This window comes from Carassius gibelio, chromosome B12, assembly GCF_023724105.1.
Source record: "Carassius gibelio isolate Cgi1373 ecotype wild population from Czech Republic chromosome B12, carGib1.2-hapl.c, whole genome shotgun sequence".
Taxonomy (NCBI): domain Eukaryota; kingdom Metazoa; phylum Chordata; class Actinopteri; order Cypriniformes; family Cyprinidae; genus Carassius; species Carassius gibelio.
In genome coordinates this window covers 18,096,387-18,114,950 of record NC_068407.1, presented here as the reverse complement: position 1 = coordinate 18,114,950, position 18,564 = coordinate 18,096,387, and the positions used below count along the sequence as shown (strand labels likewise).

Here is an 18,564-nt window from a genome sequence, read left to right as displayed (position 1 = left end):
GTGCCATTTAAGTGAAGTTACCAGCGACTCTCTGTTTAAACTGTTTAAAATTCTACATTCTACATTCTTCAAGACAAATAAGAACTTGTTTATGTTTGTTTTATTTTTATTTTTTTTATTAGCATAGGACAGATCAGAGCTGACAAGAAGTGAAATGGCAAAGAGAGAGGGTCACAGAATCAGGAAACATCCTCAAGCCTGGATTTGAACTCGGGATGCCTGCAGCAAAACATCACTATAAGCGCATATAAGAATGAGCAGAGAGAGAGAGAGCGTGCACTCTCACCTTCACTGACTTCAATCAACTTCGAGCACTGTCTTGCTCTCTCTCCCTCGCGCATATTAATCAAAATCAATTGACACGCTGGTGTTGAAAAAAAAAAAACTATCCAGTGATGAAATGTTTTCTGTGTTGTCAAATCTTGTGCGATCTTGTCCTAAACTGCAGAGATAATTACACAACGCGTGCCGTACATGTCTGATTTGCGAACTAATGTTTCATTTGAACCGATTCAATTTAATGAATGGTTTGAACAACTGACCTGTCTAACACTGAACTCACGAGACGTCTGAATTGGTGTATAAAAAACATCTGTAACACTTTACAATAATGTTCTTTTTATTAAACTATTTAACAACATTATTTAACATTTACTATTACTAAACGTCTTGGTTACGTATGGTAATCCTCGTTCCCTGAAAGAAGGGAATGGAGACGCCACGTCGGTGACCGACGAATATGGGATATCGCTTCGATAGACCAATCTACTTCGAGTGTAAACTAAACGAGCCAATGCACAGTGGCATGCAATTATTGCATCCAGCTGCCGCTGATCACTGCATGAGTATAAGACGGCAGCAGGTGCAATGCATTCTAGTTTTTTGCTGAGGAGCCGAGGGACCCGGCAGCTCAGCGGCGGTACAGCAACCATGGCGACGGGACGTGGTGTCTCCGTTCCCTCCTTCAGGGAACGAGGGTTACCATACGTAGCCGAGAGGTTCCCTTTCAGTATCTCACCCTCGACGCCACGTTAGTGACCGACGAATATGGGATCCCTATCAAAGCGCCATGGGTACTGCCCCTTCCAGTGCCCTGTCCGAGCTGCCTGCGCCCCTATTAGGTGTAGGCCGGGGCTCAAAACAAGTAGCTCCTCTCACCATTGTCAAAGCACTACCTCGCTGGGTGAGATTAGATAACACTGGGAAAACTTACCTGGTCCGCTTGGAACCGGGATGCTGCGGAAGGAGGTCTCAGAGGCAAATACACATATAGCATCCGTTTAGGAGCATACGGAGAAATTTGCGGTGATTAAAAACCCCCTTGGGAAGGCAGAAGTCTGCCGGAGAAACACGGGCTCTAAGGCTATACCGTGGACTATACACATACGAGTACCGCTTAGGTCTCAATATGGAACCCACCTTTCCATGGTTCTCACGGAAACAGCATGAAGGCCTGGCACCTGACGTTCCGCCGCGTCCAGCTGCTTAGGGTGATGGAGGATCTCAACAGGGTCTACAGTACGGACACTCTGGAGTAGTTTAACCAAGCTGACTCTAACCGGGGCCTCTCAGTGCCACTACCCGTTTGAGCTGAGAACACAGGAGGATACCGGCTCTACACGAAAGCTATAGAACCTAGCGAATGTGTTAGGGGTCGCCCAGCCAGCAGCTCTACAAATATCTGTCAGCGAGGCGCCACGAGCCAGCACCCAGCAGGATGCAACACTTCTAGTTGAGTGAGCTTGCAACCTGAACAGGCAGGGCACATCCTGACCCTGATAAGCCAGGGTTATGGCATCCACAATCCAGTGGGCCATCCTATGTTTAGAGACGGCACTCCCCTTCTGCCGGCCTCCATAACAGATAAAGAGCTGGTCTGAGGTCCTGAAGCTTTGTGCAGGGTCTACGTAGCACCTTAATGCTCGGACGGGACAAATCAAAGCCAGGGCTGGGTCTGCCTCCTCCAGGGGCAGCGCTTGCAGGTTCACCACTTGGTCTTTAAAGAGTGTAGTGGGAACCTTGGGCACGTAGCCAAGCTGGGGCCTCAGGATTACCTGGGAGTCAGCTGGCCTGAACTCTAAGCACGAATTGTCGAGGCCAGTGCAAGCAGGAGCAGAGTTTTCAATGAAAGAAACTTTAGCTCAGCTGAATGCAAAGGCTTAATTGGGCCTTGCTCTAGTGATTTAAGCACTAGAGACAGGTTCCAAGAGGGTGTACGGGGGGCCGTGATGGATTTAACCTCCTGGCCCCTCTAAGGAACCTGACGATGAGGTCATGCTTACCCAAAGACTTCCCATTCACAGGGTCATGGTACGCAGCAATAGCAGCAACCTGGACTTTGAGGGTGGAGAGAGACAGCCTTCGCTCCAGCCCTTGCTGCAGAAAAGACAGCACGACCGCAATCGGGCATCTTCGGGGATCTTCTCGGCGAGAAGAACACCACTCGACGAACAGGTTCCACTTCAAGGCGTAAGCGTGTCTCATAGATGGTGTTCTTGCCGAAGTGATGGTGTTTGCTACCTCTTGGGGTTGGTCACCTAGAACCTCCGCGTCCCATCCAGGGACCAGACATGGAGTTTCCAAAGGTCTGGACGTGGGTGACAAATGGTGCCCCATCTCTGATTCAGTAGATCCTTCATCAGAGGAATTGGCCAAGGAGGGGCTGTCGCAAGGAGCTCTAGTTCGGGGAACCAGGTCCGCATGGCCCAATATGGATCCTCGTCCTCCTGGACTTTGCACAGTGTCTGTGTGAGAAGGCTCACTGGGGGAAATGCATACTTGCGTAGGTCCCGTGGCAGGCTGTGTGCCAGTACATCCGTGCCAAGAGTTCCCTCGGGCAGGGAGTAGAACAACTGGCAGTGAGAGGTCTCTGGATCAGCAAACAGATCTACCTGAGCAGCTTTGCACCCACCGGCCGGTTTCTGGCAGTAAAAGGTGCCGTCTACGACTTGGTAAGCTCGTCACACACTTCTGGAAAGAAGTGGTTCTTGTCTGTCGGCCACCAGAACGAGCCCCAGATCGCGGCCGCGGCAACGGGACTCCGCCCCCCTGAAGGTAGCGGAGCCTGGTTCGCAGCTCCGAGATGGTCATATTCCCGCAGTGAGAACAAGACTCATCCACGAAAGCCACCTCAGCTTGCTCGACGCCCAGACACGTTTGGCTGCGATCGTGACCATCACCCGTTGCCAGGTAATGACCGCACCCAGAAACGCACGGGTGAAACGGCATCCTTATAGGGACGATCCATCGTCTTTACAAAGACGCACCCGTGAAGCTCTTTTAGAGAAACTTGCTCTTTAGGAAATGCTCTTTTAATGCTGAGGCGCACAGGGTAATTGGCCACTTGCAACACGACAGGGGTAGTGCAGCCTGAAGTGTGCAATCCACTCGACAAATGAACGTCCATCACTGAAGCGCCGTCTCACCAACACACAAAGCTTCCGAGAGTGTGCTGAACTCATAGTTCACAGCAGACACAGTTGAGCAGAGCAATACTAATGCTCGGCTCCGAAGCGAAAAGCTGAAATGCATTGCACCTGCTGCCTTCTAATACTCACGCAGTGATCAGCGGCAGCTGGATGCAATAATTGCATGCCAATGTGCATTACCATATTCGTCGGTCACCGACGTGGCATCGAGAGTGACCGACTGAAAGGGAACTGTACTTTAGGCTAAAGCCTTCAATGTTGAAATCAAAAGTTGTACAGTATTTGTTAACATAGCTGTTCATTGTTTGGTAATGTTTCTTCGCAGTACATTAACTTTGTTTTAATAAACTAATATAAACAAAGATTAATAAATATAGTAACAAAAGTATTGTTCATTGTAAGTTCATGTTAGTTAATATGTTAACAATTCAAACCATATCCTAAAGTTACAAAAAAAATAATTTACTCTAATTTAAATAATACTCTGATGTTTAAATAATTTAAAATGAGAATGTAAGTGTGCTCACCCCATTTTTGTTTGTAAGAAAAAAATAGATTAGATTTCATATCGCAATACATATCGCAGAATTTTTGTTTATTTTTTCCCAATATCTTGCAGCCCTAGTATCCATTCACTGCGGATATGATCTATTGGTGAGAAATTAATGTAATGTTGAATTTCTTCTGATCTGCTCTGATAAATGATGAAGAAATTAATATATATCTTGCCTATATCTAGCAAAAACAATTGTCACAAGTTTGTAAATTTACACACAAAAAAAAAAAACCTGAAACACTGTAAGTAGTTAAGAACAAGAGCTAATGAAGCAGATTTTTTTTCCTGAACTCTTCCCCCAATGTGTGGCTTGACACAAAACTGTTTCTGAGCAATACAGGCAGTTCTTTTGACCTCAGTGCTCGATTTTGGTTCGTGTGCCTTTCCAAATCATGCTCATTCAATTGAATTTGCCACAGGTTAACTTCATTGGACGTTTAGTAACATCTATATGCAATATAAATGCTCCTGAGCTAGATTTCAACTGATCCAGATAAGGGTATGAATACCAATGCAATCGAATCATTTTATTTAATTTTTTTATTTTTAATAAATTTGCAATGCTGTTAAAAAAACAGTTTTTTTGCTTATGATGTATAGAGTGCAGATTGATGTGTGAAAAAAAGTAATTTAAAGCAGTTTAACAAAGGGCAGCAACATAACAAAATGTGAAAAAAAATTAAAAGGGTATAAATACTTTCTGATGGCACTGTACCAGTGGTGGACGAAGTACACAATTCAAGTACAGATACATATAATGAAATATTACTCCAGTAAAAGTACTTCTTTTTCAATTTTACTCAAGTGAAAGTAAAAAAGTATTCTATTTTTATGTATTTAAGTTAAAAAGTACCGAAAGATAGATTTAGCAATTTTATATAGGCTACTTAATTTAATTTCATATTAGCACATATTTTTTTTATAATCAAACTGCTCAAAATATATATTTTTGTTCTTGATATGGACTGCGTTGACTAGAGTGATGTTTATCATGAAGCTTACACTGGGATGTACCTGCGAGAAAACAATCTGATTTTCACTAGTAAGAAAAAAAGTGTTTTAAAGTTTTTTGTTTTGCAGAATATCACAGTTATATATGACATGAGAATAAGGCTTGAAGTTAGGAAGAAGGAAAATATAATTATATTTTCATAATGATTTGTTTTCTTCTCAAACCTTGTCTGTGGTGTAAAAACACCCCTTGCCAAATGGCTCCAGAGGGCATCGTTTCCCACTTTGATAATTACTGTAGTTATAACAATGTTCTGAACATCACATCCTTATTTTTTCCCCTAGATGTAATCTATCTAGGTGGTTGAAGAAAAATATTTGGACTTTATTTTTTATTTTTTTATTACCTCAATTTTGCACTAGCAAGCTTATTATCTAGACAGTTAGCATCAGCTAACAATATTTACTTATTTCCAGTATGGTTATGAATAAACATTCATATCTGTCTACTCGTCTAGTAAATCCAAACAGTATAAAAATGTATACTGTTGATAAACAATATAAAAACAGACGTCACATAGGTCGTGTGTAGCATTTTAATAAAACTGTTAATATTACGGCAGCGGGGAATTTGAACATGCATTAGTTATACTTATTGATGTGTCTGCATCGTTGATGTGCATATATATATATATATATATATATATATATTTATATATATATATATATATATATATATATATATATGTAAGTGTTCATTAAACCATTTTTTTTTTTTTACATCTCTGAAGTAAACTTCAATAAATAAATAAATAATTAAAAGTTAAGGATCAATGTTTGTAAGACAACATTTGACTAGAGTTAGCTATTTTATCAGGTTGTTAAATGTAGAATTTGCAAGAAAAATGAAGTAGCTAAAATTACATTAATTTAAATGAATTAGCAAATGAGAGATTGTGCGTGTGAATTATCTGCATCTGTGCAGTGTCTCTCCAGTGAAGTGAGTTCAATTACTTAGACACAGCGTCGTAAATATCTTGTTCCTTAGAAATATAATGTAGCTTTTCAGTAGTGTTTTTTTTTTTTGTGTGTGTGTGTGTGTGTGGAAAGCAATGACAAGTTTCTGTTTGTGATTGACTGTGATTCAACAGTTTTACTACATGATTTCTAGACAATCAGAATCAACTTTTCAAGTTGTATATTTTATAAAAATGTTTAACTCTAAGTAACCTTTTTTTTTTTTTTTTTTTTTTTTTTTTTTTTTGCAGTTATGCCATATAAAAAACATTTTGGGTTTCCCAAAGAACCTTTTTACAGTAGCATATTATAGTCTTAAAAATAAAGGTTCTTTATTGACACCAATGGATTCACAGAGAACCAAACCTTTTCATTCCACAAAAGTTTCTTTATAGTGGAAGAGGGTTCTTAAGATAAAAAAAAATAAAAATTGGTTTTAAAACCTGTTCACTGAAAGGTTCTTTGGGGAATCAAACTGGTTCTTCTATGGCATTGCTGTGAAAACCCTCTTTTGGAACCTTTATTTTTAAGAGTGTAGTTTTGGCTGTGAATAAAAATTTTTTCGAAAATCGTTGAGAATTTCGAAATACTGAATTTTTGGTATCATGACAACTTTACAGGAAACTGGAGCTTTTATTGCTCGTCATTTTATCTGGCTAGGACACAATGTTGCAAGGGTCCAGTATCTTATAACGGAATCTTATTGATGTCCTTTCATAAATCATTCAGAGAACTGGTCCATGCATCGCTGAAGATTTCTGAAAATTAATTTAACATTACATTGACTAATTGTATTTTGCATTGAGGAAAAATGTTAGAGAGGCCTGTCTGTGCTTCTAATGATATATTTATATAGAGTAATTGCACACCTGTATAAAAGCACACTGGCAGAACAAACCCTCTCATGAAAGAGCATCAAAGAGCATTTGATCCGTTCTCTTCATTCTTAGCATCTGAGTTAGATTTATGACTGCATAATCAACATCCCACTAATCAACGTCAAATCAAGGGATCAAAAAGAAGCTTGTGTTATATAATCAGATTGTAAAGGTTCCACTGGAATAGATTTCCCCCTGTGAATGGAGGGTTTGCCGGATCCAAATGACAGGAACAACAACGTGGCTTGTGATCAAACCACTCAGAGAGACAGACAGCTTTAAGACGTTTAATTTTCTGTCTTACATTTTGCTCCCCAGTGAAGGCGGAGACAGAGGGAGCACTCAGCCAGGATTTAATAAGGTGCTGGGAAATGGTTTTGATTTGGATTCATGGATAATTAGAAGCCCAAAGCTGTGCGGCACATTCAGATTAAACAAGACATTCCAGTCCAAGAGCAGCCAAGCGGCAATGTTCTGTTTATTTTGTATCAAAATGAGCCTGTCCACTATTGTTTGATGAAGTATTTTATATTCTAATCTTGATTCTCGAATCTAAAAAAGCAGCTGCCCTAAAAGCAGCATCTTAATTGGGATCGTACATCAGGCCACTTGTCTTAATTGCGGTTGCCAATAATATTTGCATACACTGCTGTCAGTTATTATAATGTACTATACAGCAGCCCTAAGTCATCTGGAGAACAGCTTGTTCTCAAACTTTGTCATTTTCATGTCTTAAAACGTGTTAACAACAATTATGATCTCATTGTTTTTCGTTTGTTTTTTTGCCTTTTGATGGTGTGTGATATATATCTCAGTATGTATATATCAGCCCTGAAATTATATTCATAATATAGAACAATTTTGCCAAGTAGTTATGAAATTAAAGCAAGTATAGTTAAGGACACAGTAAATAAATACATGGCCACACACACACACACACACAAAGACACACATATATGAGATATTTCTGCTTTTATGAAGATTAAATTTTTTTTTATACTTTTTTTCAACCCAATTTCATGGCAATTCGTACATATTTTACGAGGTGGCTAATCCTACAAATTTGTATGGTTTTTGCTAAATCATATATATATATTTTACATTTTCCCTGATTCATATGGTCTAGACAATTTGTACAAAATGTGTGTCTGTGTGTCTGTGTGTATACATATTATATATATATATATATATATATATATATATATATATATATATATATATATATATATATAGTAAGGCCCAAATACAAGGAGTTGCAATAATCTAAATGCGATGTGATGAAAGCATGAATGACCTTCTCCCAATCTTGAAATCTACTGTATATATATATATATATATATATATATATATATATATATATATATATATATATATATATATATATATATATAGTGTACTGCATATTAGTGTTTATTAAAATGTTATATTGTGCATATTAATGAAAAGTTAATTTAGTTATAACTGCACTATAATTAAATATAAATAAATACATACATACATACATACATACATACATACATATATATATATATATATATATATATATATATATATATATATATATATATATATATATATATATATATATATATATATATATATTTATATTTATATTTATATTTAATTATAGTGCAGTTATAACTAAATTAACTTTTCATTAATATGCACAATATAACATTTTAATAAACACTAATATGCAGTACACTTGTAAAATGTACATGTGAATTAGTGTGTCTGTGTTTTCTCTGAAATTATTATTATATATTTTTTTTTTATTACAACATGCAAAATCATCTCAATATTAATGCCTTTTATATCGTCAACAACATCTCTACAAATATAGTTTATCATAATAAATCACCCAACCCTAATGGTTATTTAAAATCTGTAAATAATTATGTAGGTTTTAAAGTTTTAAAGGTTGCAACAAAAGCAAGACTCTTTCAGGCTTGTAGAATAGTTTTTGCATATTCTAAGAATGCCCACTCTGGAAATCTTGACTGATCAAGACTAACTGTATAATAATCTATTGTAATTGGTCAGTACCTAATGGCTTTAAAACCATTAAAACAATGCTCTCATTAAGAAGCACATTGACCATTTCTACGTGAGAAGGTTTATTAACATGACCGTAACTGTTGTTCTCCAAATGACCAGAGAATGTGAATTTTGTTTTGAAAATGGTCTTTGAGAACTGTTTCTTGTACAAGCTTCATTTGTGCTCACTGCATGAGTGTGCAAATGATGCATGCTCATAAATGCATTCTTGTTAAATAAGGCCTTATTGTGTGGGAAACACTTGAACTGCTATTTCATGTGATTGCATGGGTTTTCATCCGTAGATGTGCTATCATTACGGTCTTTCAAGCACTAAAGCCGTTTAGTATATTGTTCTTCAAATATCTTGCTGGTCTTTAGAGAATAGCCTATTTTAAATAGCATACCAATATTCTTTTCTTAACTTTTCGGTAACATTTTAGAATAAGGAACACTTATTCACTATTAACTATGACTTTTCCCTCAATGAATTCCTAAATTGCTGCTTATTAATAGTTAGTAAGGTAGTTGTTAATTTTAGGCAGTGGGTAGGATAAGGGATGTCGAATAAGGTCTTGTAGAATAAGGCATTAGTATGTACTTAATTAGTACTAATAAATGGCTATTATTCTAGTAATATGCATGCTAATAAGCAACTAGTTAAGAGACCCTACAATAAAGTGTTATCTTCATTACTGCTTTGAAGATTTTGTGATCAACACTTGCATAATTAATCATTCAAAAATCAGAACACCGGAATCTGTAGAGGAAAGTCTTGCTTTATAATGCTTATAATAATGCTTATAAAGTGGCCCCATGAGTCAGCTACAAACAATATAGTTGTTTTGAAGGAAGTTTATGCTAATATATTGCATAGACCTGCCAGATATTGAGGGCTAAACGGGCCTTTTCATCTAAAAATAATTTGGCAATTGCCCCCTCCTGAAGGCACGTCGTAGAGGGCAAGTAATATATTGTTAATGTCATTGAGTGACAACCATTTTATGCCTCTGTCACCATGGAGAAATGCACCTTTTATCTTAAACTCTGACAGCATTCCCTGACTGCAAAATCAATTAGGCTGAAACTAAGTGAGTTACAGTGACTCTAAAAGATGATAGAGGTTTTGGGTTTTGTTGAGGTAGGCTAGACATTTCTCTGCAAATCATTCTTTAGATGGACTGAGGTTTTCCATGTACTGTTTTCAGACTGAAGGGAATTTTCTTCTATTTCTGCACTAGATATCAATTTCTTTATTCACCCAAATGTAATAAATAATTATGAAAATTTACAATTAAGGTTAGAAATTAATATTAATTAAAAATTAATTTAAATTAATAGTTAGAAGTGATACTATGACTCTCATATGCATATTACTAAATTAAAGAGTTAGTTCACTGAGAATGAAAATTCGTCCATCTTCTACTCACCCTTGAAGCATTCTAAGTGTATGTGACTTTCCTCTTTCAGTATTATCCAATCAAAGTTATATTAAAAATTGTCCTTGCTCTTCCACGCCTTTAAATGGATAAGTGGGTGTTTGTAGTCAACAGTTCAGAAGACGTGAAATAAAGTGCGTGCATCTGTAATAAAACATCCCTCATACAGCTCCCCTGTAGCAAATCCATGCATTTTTGTAAGATAAATATCCAGATTTCAAACATAATAAACACTTTTTCTCTCACTTCTACTGACTGTTGGGAATCAGAAGACATGCAGATGGAAGATGTACTGTATCATAGTGTCTCGCGCGCGCACATCTCTGGGAAATTTCGGAGCAAAGGAAACAAAGTTCCTCAGACGTTTTTCTTTACAAATCCTTGTTTTCTGCTTCTAATCCATAACCGGTGTTTTGTTTTGTTCTCTCTCCATGCCCGTCACTAACAACGCAGTGCTGATGAACTACAACATACTCCTGTACATCTTCCAGTTCCCCACAGTCAGCAGAAGTGATAAAACAAAGTGTTTATTACATTTGAAATCTGGATATGTATCTTATAAAAACGCATTAATTCGCTATGGGGGGGCTTTATTCACCCTTTAAATTCACCAAGGGTTAAAATCAACCATTCCAGACGAGGGAGAACAGAACAGGCTAGAACTCAAATAGGGCAGATAACAAGGGGGCGACAGCTGAGGAGGGTAACTAATAATGAGCAACACTTGGAACTAATAGAACTAAATGGGGACAGGAACAGGAAGGACCAAATATGGACAAACAGGAACTAAACGGGAACATACATGTGACACACATACTCTATATATTACGTAAAGGGAAAACCATTTTTGGATGTGATTAATCGCGATAAATCATTAGACAGCACTAATATATACTTGTAAAATTATATATAGTTGTAATTGAAAATTAATAGACAAGCAGATAAAGATAATAACAACAGTTTTGGTTAGATACATGTGCATGTGGGTATTATTTGCTTATTTATTCTTATATTTTGTTTCCCAGCCCTCACAAATGTGAAGTTATGGGCCATCGACCGCCAGTGTTTCCAGACCATCATGATGAGGACCGGACTCATCAAGCATGCAGAGTACATGGAGTTTCTGAAGAGGTGGGCTGCTTCTTCATTCACTTCTATTTATTCTTCCTAACCCCTGATGGAGGAGGTCTGTCCCTCACCAGTATGCAATCAAATAAATAGATTTCCATTGTGAATGAATAACACTGAAGTGAATGGTTACACAATCACAGATAACTCGCTGTCCTTTGCCCTGTGTGACGTTAATCTCCCGGGTGATGGGTTTTGTTTGTAATATTTTGGAATGTGAAATGGCATATTACTCTCAAATGTGTCTAATCAACTGTCGTTATATTTCATCAGTTTCTTTTCTGAAGAAAGTAAAGTGTGTGTTTGTTAGACGTAGGCAGAGGGCAAATAATGATTAGAGTGCTGTTGCTTAAGATTCACTCTGCTTGTTTGAGTTTAATTCATCTCCTTCCACTCACTTATTCAGAAAATATAGATTTTTAGCCATGAGCTGTTTATGAATAGCTTTGCTTTATTAGAACATTCTTATTTTTATCATTGAAAATCAATTTGATTGATTGAAAAATCAGTCCACCATAAAAATGCATTCACCCTTAAGTTCTTTCCCCAATAATGTCTACTGCCATATGTAATAATGGAGTTTCCTGCTTATTAATAGTTAGTACTGTAGTTTTTTACTTTTCGGATTAAGGGACGATCTAAAATGGTTGTGCAGAATAAGGCACTAATATGTGTTTTGTAAGTACAAATAAACAGGCAATGTGCTAGTAATATGCATGCTAACAAGCCACTAGTTAATAGTGAGTATTGGTCCCTAAACTAAAGTGTTAGTGAATTATCTTAATTTGAGTTATTTAAATTTGAGTTTAAATAATTTTAAGTAAGCCTTGAAGCCCACTTCAAAGTATGCCGAGGACCCTTATGAAAACCTTTGTTATCAGGTTTTGTGGGTCTTGTGGGCATTGGGCTTGACAGGGTGAAATTGCTGTAGGCATTATTGTAGTTGTTGCCAGTTTTATCTTCTGATAGGCGGAATTAAATAAAATAAACCACATACTTTGATGCATCATTTATATACAGTACAAACAATGAAGGATGAGTTGTGAGAAACCTCTAACCCAAAGTAATACCAATAGTAATAGCATTAGTGCACACCAAATAAACTGTGGTCTGAAAACAGAAATAAAACAATGTCGTGGTTTCATACGTAATGGATTTTTGAATCATTGAAGGAAGAGGTCAGGGTTTGTTTGATTTTTTTTTTTTTTTTTTTTAAACAATCATTCAATCATGGATTCTAAAGAAATGTCATTTTGCAATAAAATTAAATTTCCCCAGAGGCCCCAAACCAGCTTTACTGGAGTCCGTATGGCTGATGATGTCAAGGAACAGAAAGAACTTGGTTTTTGGAGGAAACGTATGATTCCTGTGAGCTAGATGGGGCAGCGAGAGAAGAAGTGTTCAGAATCAATATGTTGATGCCCCTCACGGACAATGTGACTGTAGAAATAGATGTAATTTGTACTGTATCCTCTGAGGAGTTTCAGATGTTATATGAAAAAGACCATATTCACTTATCAGCAAACTGTATGGCACTTTAAAAAATGCAAATGCATTTTTACACATAGAACAACGTTTATTTTCTAACACTATAGTCAGTTTCATCTGATTGGTTCATTGAAATCATCTGAGAATAAACATTTCAAGTGTCAGAGGCAGAGCAAATAAGAAAGATAAAAAAAAAAAAAAAAAAGTATGCAGAGTCAGTTTTGATGTAATGTTGTCTTTAATGTCCCCCAGCTAATTGAAATCTGGAAATCTGTGTATGTTTAATTCAGAGATTTCATTCTACTGAGAGTCAGCTGAGACATTTTTTATCCAGTAAAATTCTTTCTGGTTGACTGGTTTTCTTAGCTATTTAAAATGATTGGCAGCTCTTTCTTTTTTTTATTTTTTATTATGAAAACCACGAATAGTCCACACACACCTCAGCCCGAGACATTATTTCTGAGAATGCAAAAGTGTGCTCGTCAGCTTCTTGCATACATTTACACTGTTCATTTACCAGCTTTCACGGATTTCATAGAGTTTGTTTCTGATGTTACTAAATTATTTTCATAATAATGATGGATTCCTCCTTCTCAACCTGTTCTTTTGAAACTCACAAAACCTCAAACTTTCTCTTTATTTTGTTCACAGTGTTCCGACATTCCAAGGCCTTCCAGAAGAAATACTCAGCAAGCTAGCTGATGTGATGGAGGAGGTAAGCCACTGAACTGTGCTGTATAAAACATGGTGTATTTTCTCAGAAGAGCCAGTCAACTCACAGTACTTTGTGATTCTTCACAACAAGAAGTTTAGGCTCCATTCTCTATTAAACATATTTTACTGGGTTGTTATTCATTAAATATCAAAGGTTTTAATCCAAAAGGGTATTTATTTTAAAGGATTCACCGGGAGCATTTTTTATTTATTTATATTTCGCTGACATGTTATTGAATATTGTTATTTCCGTGAAAATAGGATTGTGCTACATCGGAGAGGATGGTCACTGGTGAGCTGTTTCCAATGATTTAATTTCAATGTGAACAGCAACTTTGATGGATATCTCTTGAGGATTATTGAATATTTTGTAATTAAACATGAAAACACAAAACAAACATTGATAAGAGACCTATACAGCAGCACATGTCATTAGTAAAGATTTTTGGAGCTCATGGTTGGTTTCTATTGAACATTTCATATATTTTGACTAAAAATCTATATCTCTATGGAGATGAGTGGCATTTCAGTTTCCAGAAACTGATATTGGAAACCAGTGTTATTTTAGTATCACTGACATACTATAACAGTTAAAGGTGCTGTAGGGAACATTTTGTAAAAAAAATATATTTTTTACATATTTATTAAACCTGTCATTATGTCCTGACAGTAGAATATGAGACAGATAATCTGTGAAAAAAATCAAGCTCCTCTGGCTCCTCCCAGTGGTCCGATTGCCATTTGCAGAAACTCCATTGCTCCCGGTAAAAAACAACCAATCAGAGCTGCGGTCCGTAACTTTGTTTGTGTTCAAAATGTAGAAAAATGTATATAATAAGCGAGTACACCATGAATCCATTTTCCAAACCGTGTTTTAAGCTTGCCTGAATCACTAGGGTACACCTATAATAAGTGTTTATATTCGGACTATTTTAGATTGCTTTGGGGGGTACCGCGGCGGAGTAACCCAGTACCTTTGTGATTCTTTATAGACATAAACAGAGAGAAGTAGTTCCGGCTACAATGTTCTTCCGCAAGACGCAAGCAGTTCTGTTTATTAACCACTAGAGCATCAAAAGTTCCCTACCGCAGCTTTAATTATAATTAAAGTATATTAAATGAAATAAAAATGAAAATGTATCTCTCTCTCTCTCTCTCTCTCTCTCTCTCTCTCTCTCTCTATATATATATATATATATATATATATACATTTTTAGCTTTTGGTATTTTTTTTATCTTTATTTAAAAAAAAAGTTAAAGACATTAATTATTAATTATTGAAAAGTATTTCCTTTTTTTTTTTTTTTATTAGTGTTTGCTTTATTCAAAGTAATGAAAATGCTTTTTTTTATGATTAAGTCTTATGTTAAGTTACCGATTATATTCCTGGTGGAAACTACTGGCCTCAGAGTCCATTTTTTTTTTGTAGTTTTAGGAGGCCTAGATGTAGGTTTTAGGGTATGTACATGCAGTTCATTTTCACTCCATTTCAAATAGGCCATGAACAATTATATCCATTGCCCTAGGCAATAAACAACATCATCAGATATGTTGTCATGAGGGTTCACCTTATGAAATATAAGAGCATAACTGCCTTCACCTTGAAGGCATTTGTTCTGCAAAAATTTTGATATTTGCTTGGGAAAATTTTTTTTTTTTTTTTTTTTTTTTTTTTTTTTTTTTTTTGTCGTTACCTATATGAGCTCAATTTGTCATGTTGACAAAGCACACATTGAGCTTATTGAGTCAGAGAGAGTTTGCTCAAAGGATATTCCCACACAGAATAACATTTATTTTGTTAAGGAAACAAAGGACACCAAATTGCTGATGACAGGCTGTTCTCAAGTATAGACAATAAGTAATAAGTAAAAAATAGAAAAAATTAGCTTCTTTTATATTATTGTTCATTTTCATAATTTGGGGAAATTAATGAATGGAACAGACTAGCCTCGTGACATCCTTTGTTAATTAAGATTGCATCAATGAATTAAAATTGCTTTGTCTTTAATCTTATATGCCTGAAGGCCATTCATAAATTCATAGGCTTGTGTTTACAACACAGCTGGTGTCCTAGCATAATAAACATCAAGTCACAGCCTAGTTTTCAGTGTTTCCCAGCACATTAGCAAAAATTATTTCACTGCTTTGCAAAGAAATCACTCTTTTTTATTTTTCCGTCAGTGATTTATTCAATATGAAATATTTTTATACTTTTGCATTTCACTCATATATATCTCACTGACCAGTTTATAAAGTACATCTCTTCACTGCCATGTTAATGCCAAAAACTTAACGTCCAATCACAGCCCAGCGCATTTAGACACGTACTGTAGGCATGGTCAAGATGATGTGAATGAGGAAGAAAGATGATTTAAGATTTTTGAATGTGGCATGGTTGTGGTTGATGCCAGAAATCCTGGTTTGTGTATTTCAGAGCCTGTCCTCCAACAAAAAACGACCATATAGGTCGTTTGTGCAAGCATTTATTATGACCTATTTTTAAGTTTTAAAGTTTTACACTAGCGGTGTAAAAATAATGACAGTTTCACGTTGCATCTGTCGTCATGAATTGACGTATAACGTCATTACCAATCAAAACGCACGTTTATTTAAATGCAATGTGTGGCCGTTTTACACCGATCTCACAGTATTTCCTACATATTTTACTACTGTAGGTGGCTTATTCGTTCGAATGACCATACCTAACCCCACCCCTAAACCTAACCCTCACAGAAATCATGCAAAATTATGATTTATTGATCACATACATTTTCGCTCACGTCTGTTCCCTGGGATCGAACACATGATAGCATGATTACATATCAAGGTATAACGCAATGATCTAATAAATGAGCTACACGAAACACAAACCAGAGGGCAAATAAATGTGACGGTTGGTGAAAGGACAGTCTGGAAACAATAGCGAGTACAAGTATTTAATGAGAGGATGAGATTATGGTACAAAGACACACAAAGACGATGATACAGCAACACTCCAGAGGGATGGTTTAGGCAGTGAGAAGTCCAGACGGTAGTGGAGAGAAGGTGAGGAATCCGGGTGTTGACGGCGTGAGGCAGCAGGAGAGAGTGGCACAGGAACTGCGGGGAACAGAGCCGAAGGTAAGTGTCCGTGGCTGAGTGATCGTGCGGAGAGTGGATGAGGTTCTGGGGAAACACAGACATCCAACTCAAACTACACAGGAGCCAGACGGGGGTAAACATAACGACATGAAACAACGATCTCACAAACACAGGACGTGAGACAAGCCATTATATAGTGGATGGGTAATGAGTGGCAGCTGTTGCTGATACAATTAACAGAGACACCCACAACTAATCAGTGCAGACGCGGAACGCACAGAATTCACCACAAAGTGTAAACAACCTGAGATCATGGTTTACCAACCGTGACAGTACGCCCCCCTCTAAGAACTCCTCCTGGAGTTCCCAGAAGGGCCTACCTGCTGATTGAATTCATCAATTAGGGAGTGATCCAATATGTCCCTAGCAGGTACCCAACTCCTCTCCTCCGGACCGTAACCTTTCCAGTCCACCAGATACTGGAATCCTCGTCCCCTCCGTCTCGAGTCCAGAATGCGATTAACCGAATAAGTCGGTTCCCCATCTACGAGACGCGGCGGCAGGGGAACCGGAGTAGGCGGATTAATACGTGCATAAAACACGGGTTTAATTTTGGACACATGAATGGCGGGGTGTATCCTCTTGTACGCAGGAGGTAGTTTGAGGCGGACTGTCACCGGACTAATGATCTTGGTGATAGTGAACGGGTCAAACAATTTGGGAGCTAGTTTATTAGAAACGGATTGCAATGGAATGTTACTGGTAGAAAGCCACACTTTTTGACCCACGACGTAGACGGGAGGCTTTGACCGGTGGCGATCGGCCTTGGCCTTAGTGCACTCCCTCACCCGGAGCAGAGTCTCACAGGCTGGGAGCGGAGGGGACTGCGACTTCAGATTCCAGACTGGGAAACGCTGGTGGCTGGTACCCTACACTACACTGAAACGGAGAGAAGCCCGTAGCTGACACTGGCAACGAATTGTGGGCGTACTCCACCATAGAGACTTGTTGACTCCAGGAAGAAGGATTCTTGGAGACCAAACATCTCAACGTCCTCTCTAAATCTTGGTTGGCTCGCTCAGATTGTCCGTTGCTTTGGGGATGATAACCCGACGACAAGCTAACTGACTCTCCTAATAATTTGCAAAACTCTTTCCAAAATTTGGATATAAACTGAGATCCCCTGTCTGAAACCACGTCTACCGGGAGGCCATGAAGCCAAAAGACGTGATCTAAAACAGTAACCGTTGTCTCCTTGGCTGTAGGTAATTTGGGCAAGGGAATGAAATGTGCCGCCTTTGAGAACCAGTCCACTACAGTCAAAACGACTGTCATGCCATTAGAGGGCGGGAGGGCGGTGACAAAATCTAGAGCGATATGTGACCAGGGTCTCGAAAGGACAGACAGCGGTTGAAGGAGCCCATCAGGAGGTCGGTTAGATGACTTACCACTGGCGCAAACTGAACAAGCCAAAACAAAAACGCGGACATCGCGAGCCATACGTGGCCACCAGAATCGTTGTCTAACCAACCCATTAGTTCTACTTATCCCTGGATGACAAGCCATGTTGGAACAATGACCCCACTGGACAACTTCGGACCTTAACTCTTCGGGCACAAATAAGTGGTTCGGTGGGCAACCGGATGGAGGCATTACCCCTTCTAAGGCCGTCTTGACCTTCGACTCGACCTCCCATACGAGTGCTGACTACTAATCTCTCAGGCAAAATACACTCGGGAGTAGCGGGACGGGCGGAGGGATCAAAAAGACGTGACAAACAATCGGGTTTAACATTTTTGGAACCCGGGCGGTATGATAGGGTAAATTCAAAACGGCTGAAAAAAAGT

At 37.9% G+C, this 18,564-nt stretch overlaps 1 protein-coding gene across 2 annotated transcripts in view; it reads left to right on the top strand.

The window, feature by feature from the left end:
• LOC127968992 (cGMP-dependent protein kinase 1) overlaps positions 1-18,564 on the top strand; it is a 161,029-nt gene that overhangs the window by 93,528 nt on the left and 48,937 nt on the right. For both annotated transcript variants that reach the window (XM_052570535.1, XM_052570533.1), the window contains exons 4-5: positions 11,332-11,437; positions 13,574-13,637. In XM_052570535.1, the coding sequence (XP_052426495.1) occupies positions 11,332-11,437; positions 13,574-13,637 (170 nt within the window). The remainder of the gene's footprint in view (positions 1-11,331; positions 11,438-13,573; positions 13,638-18,564) is intronic.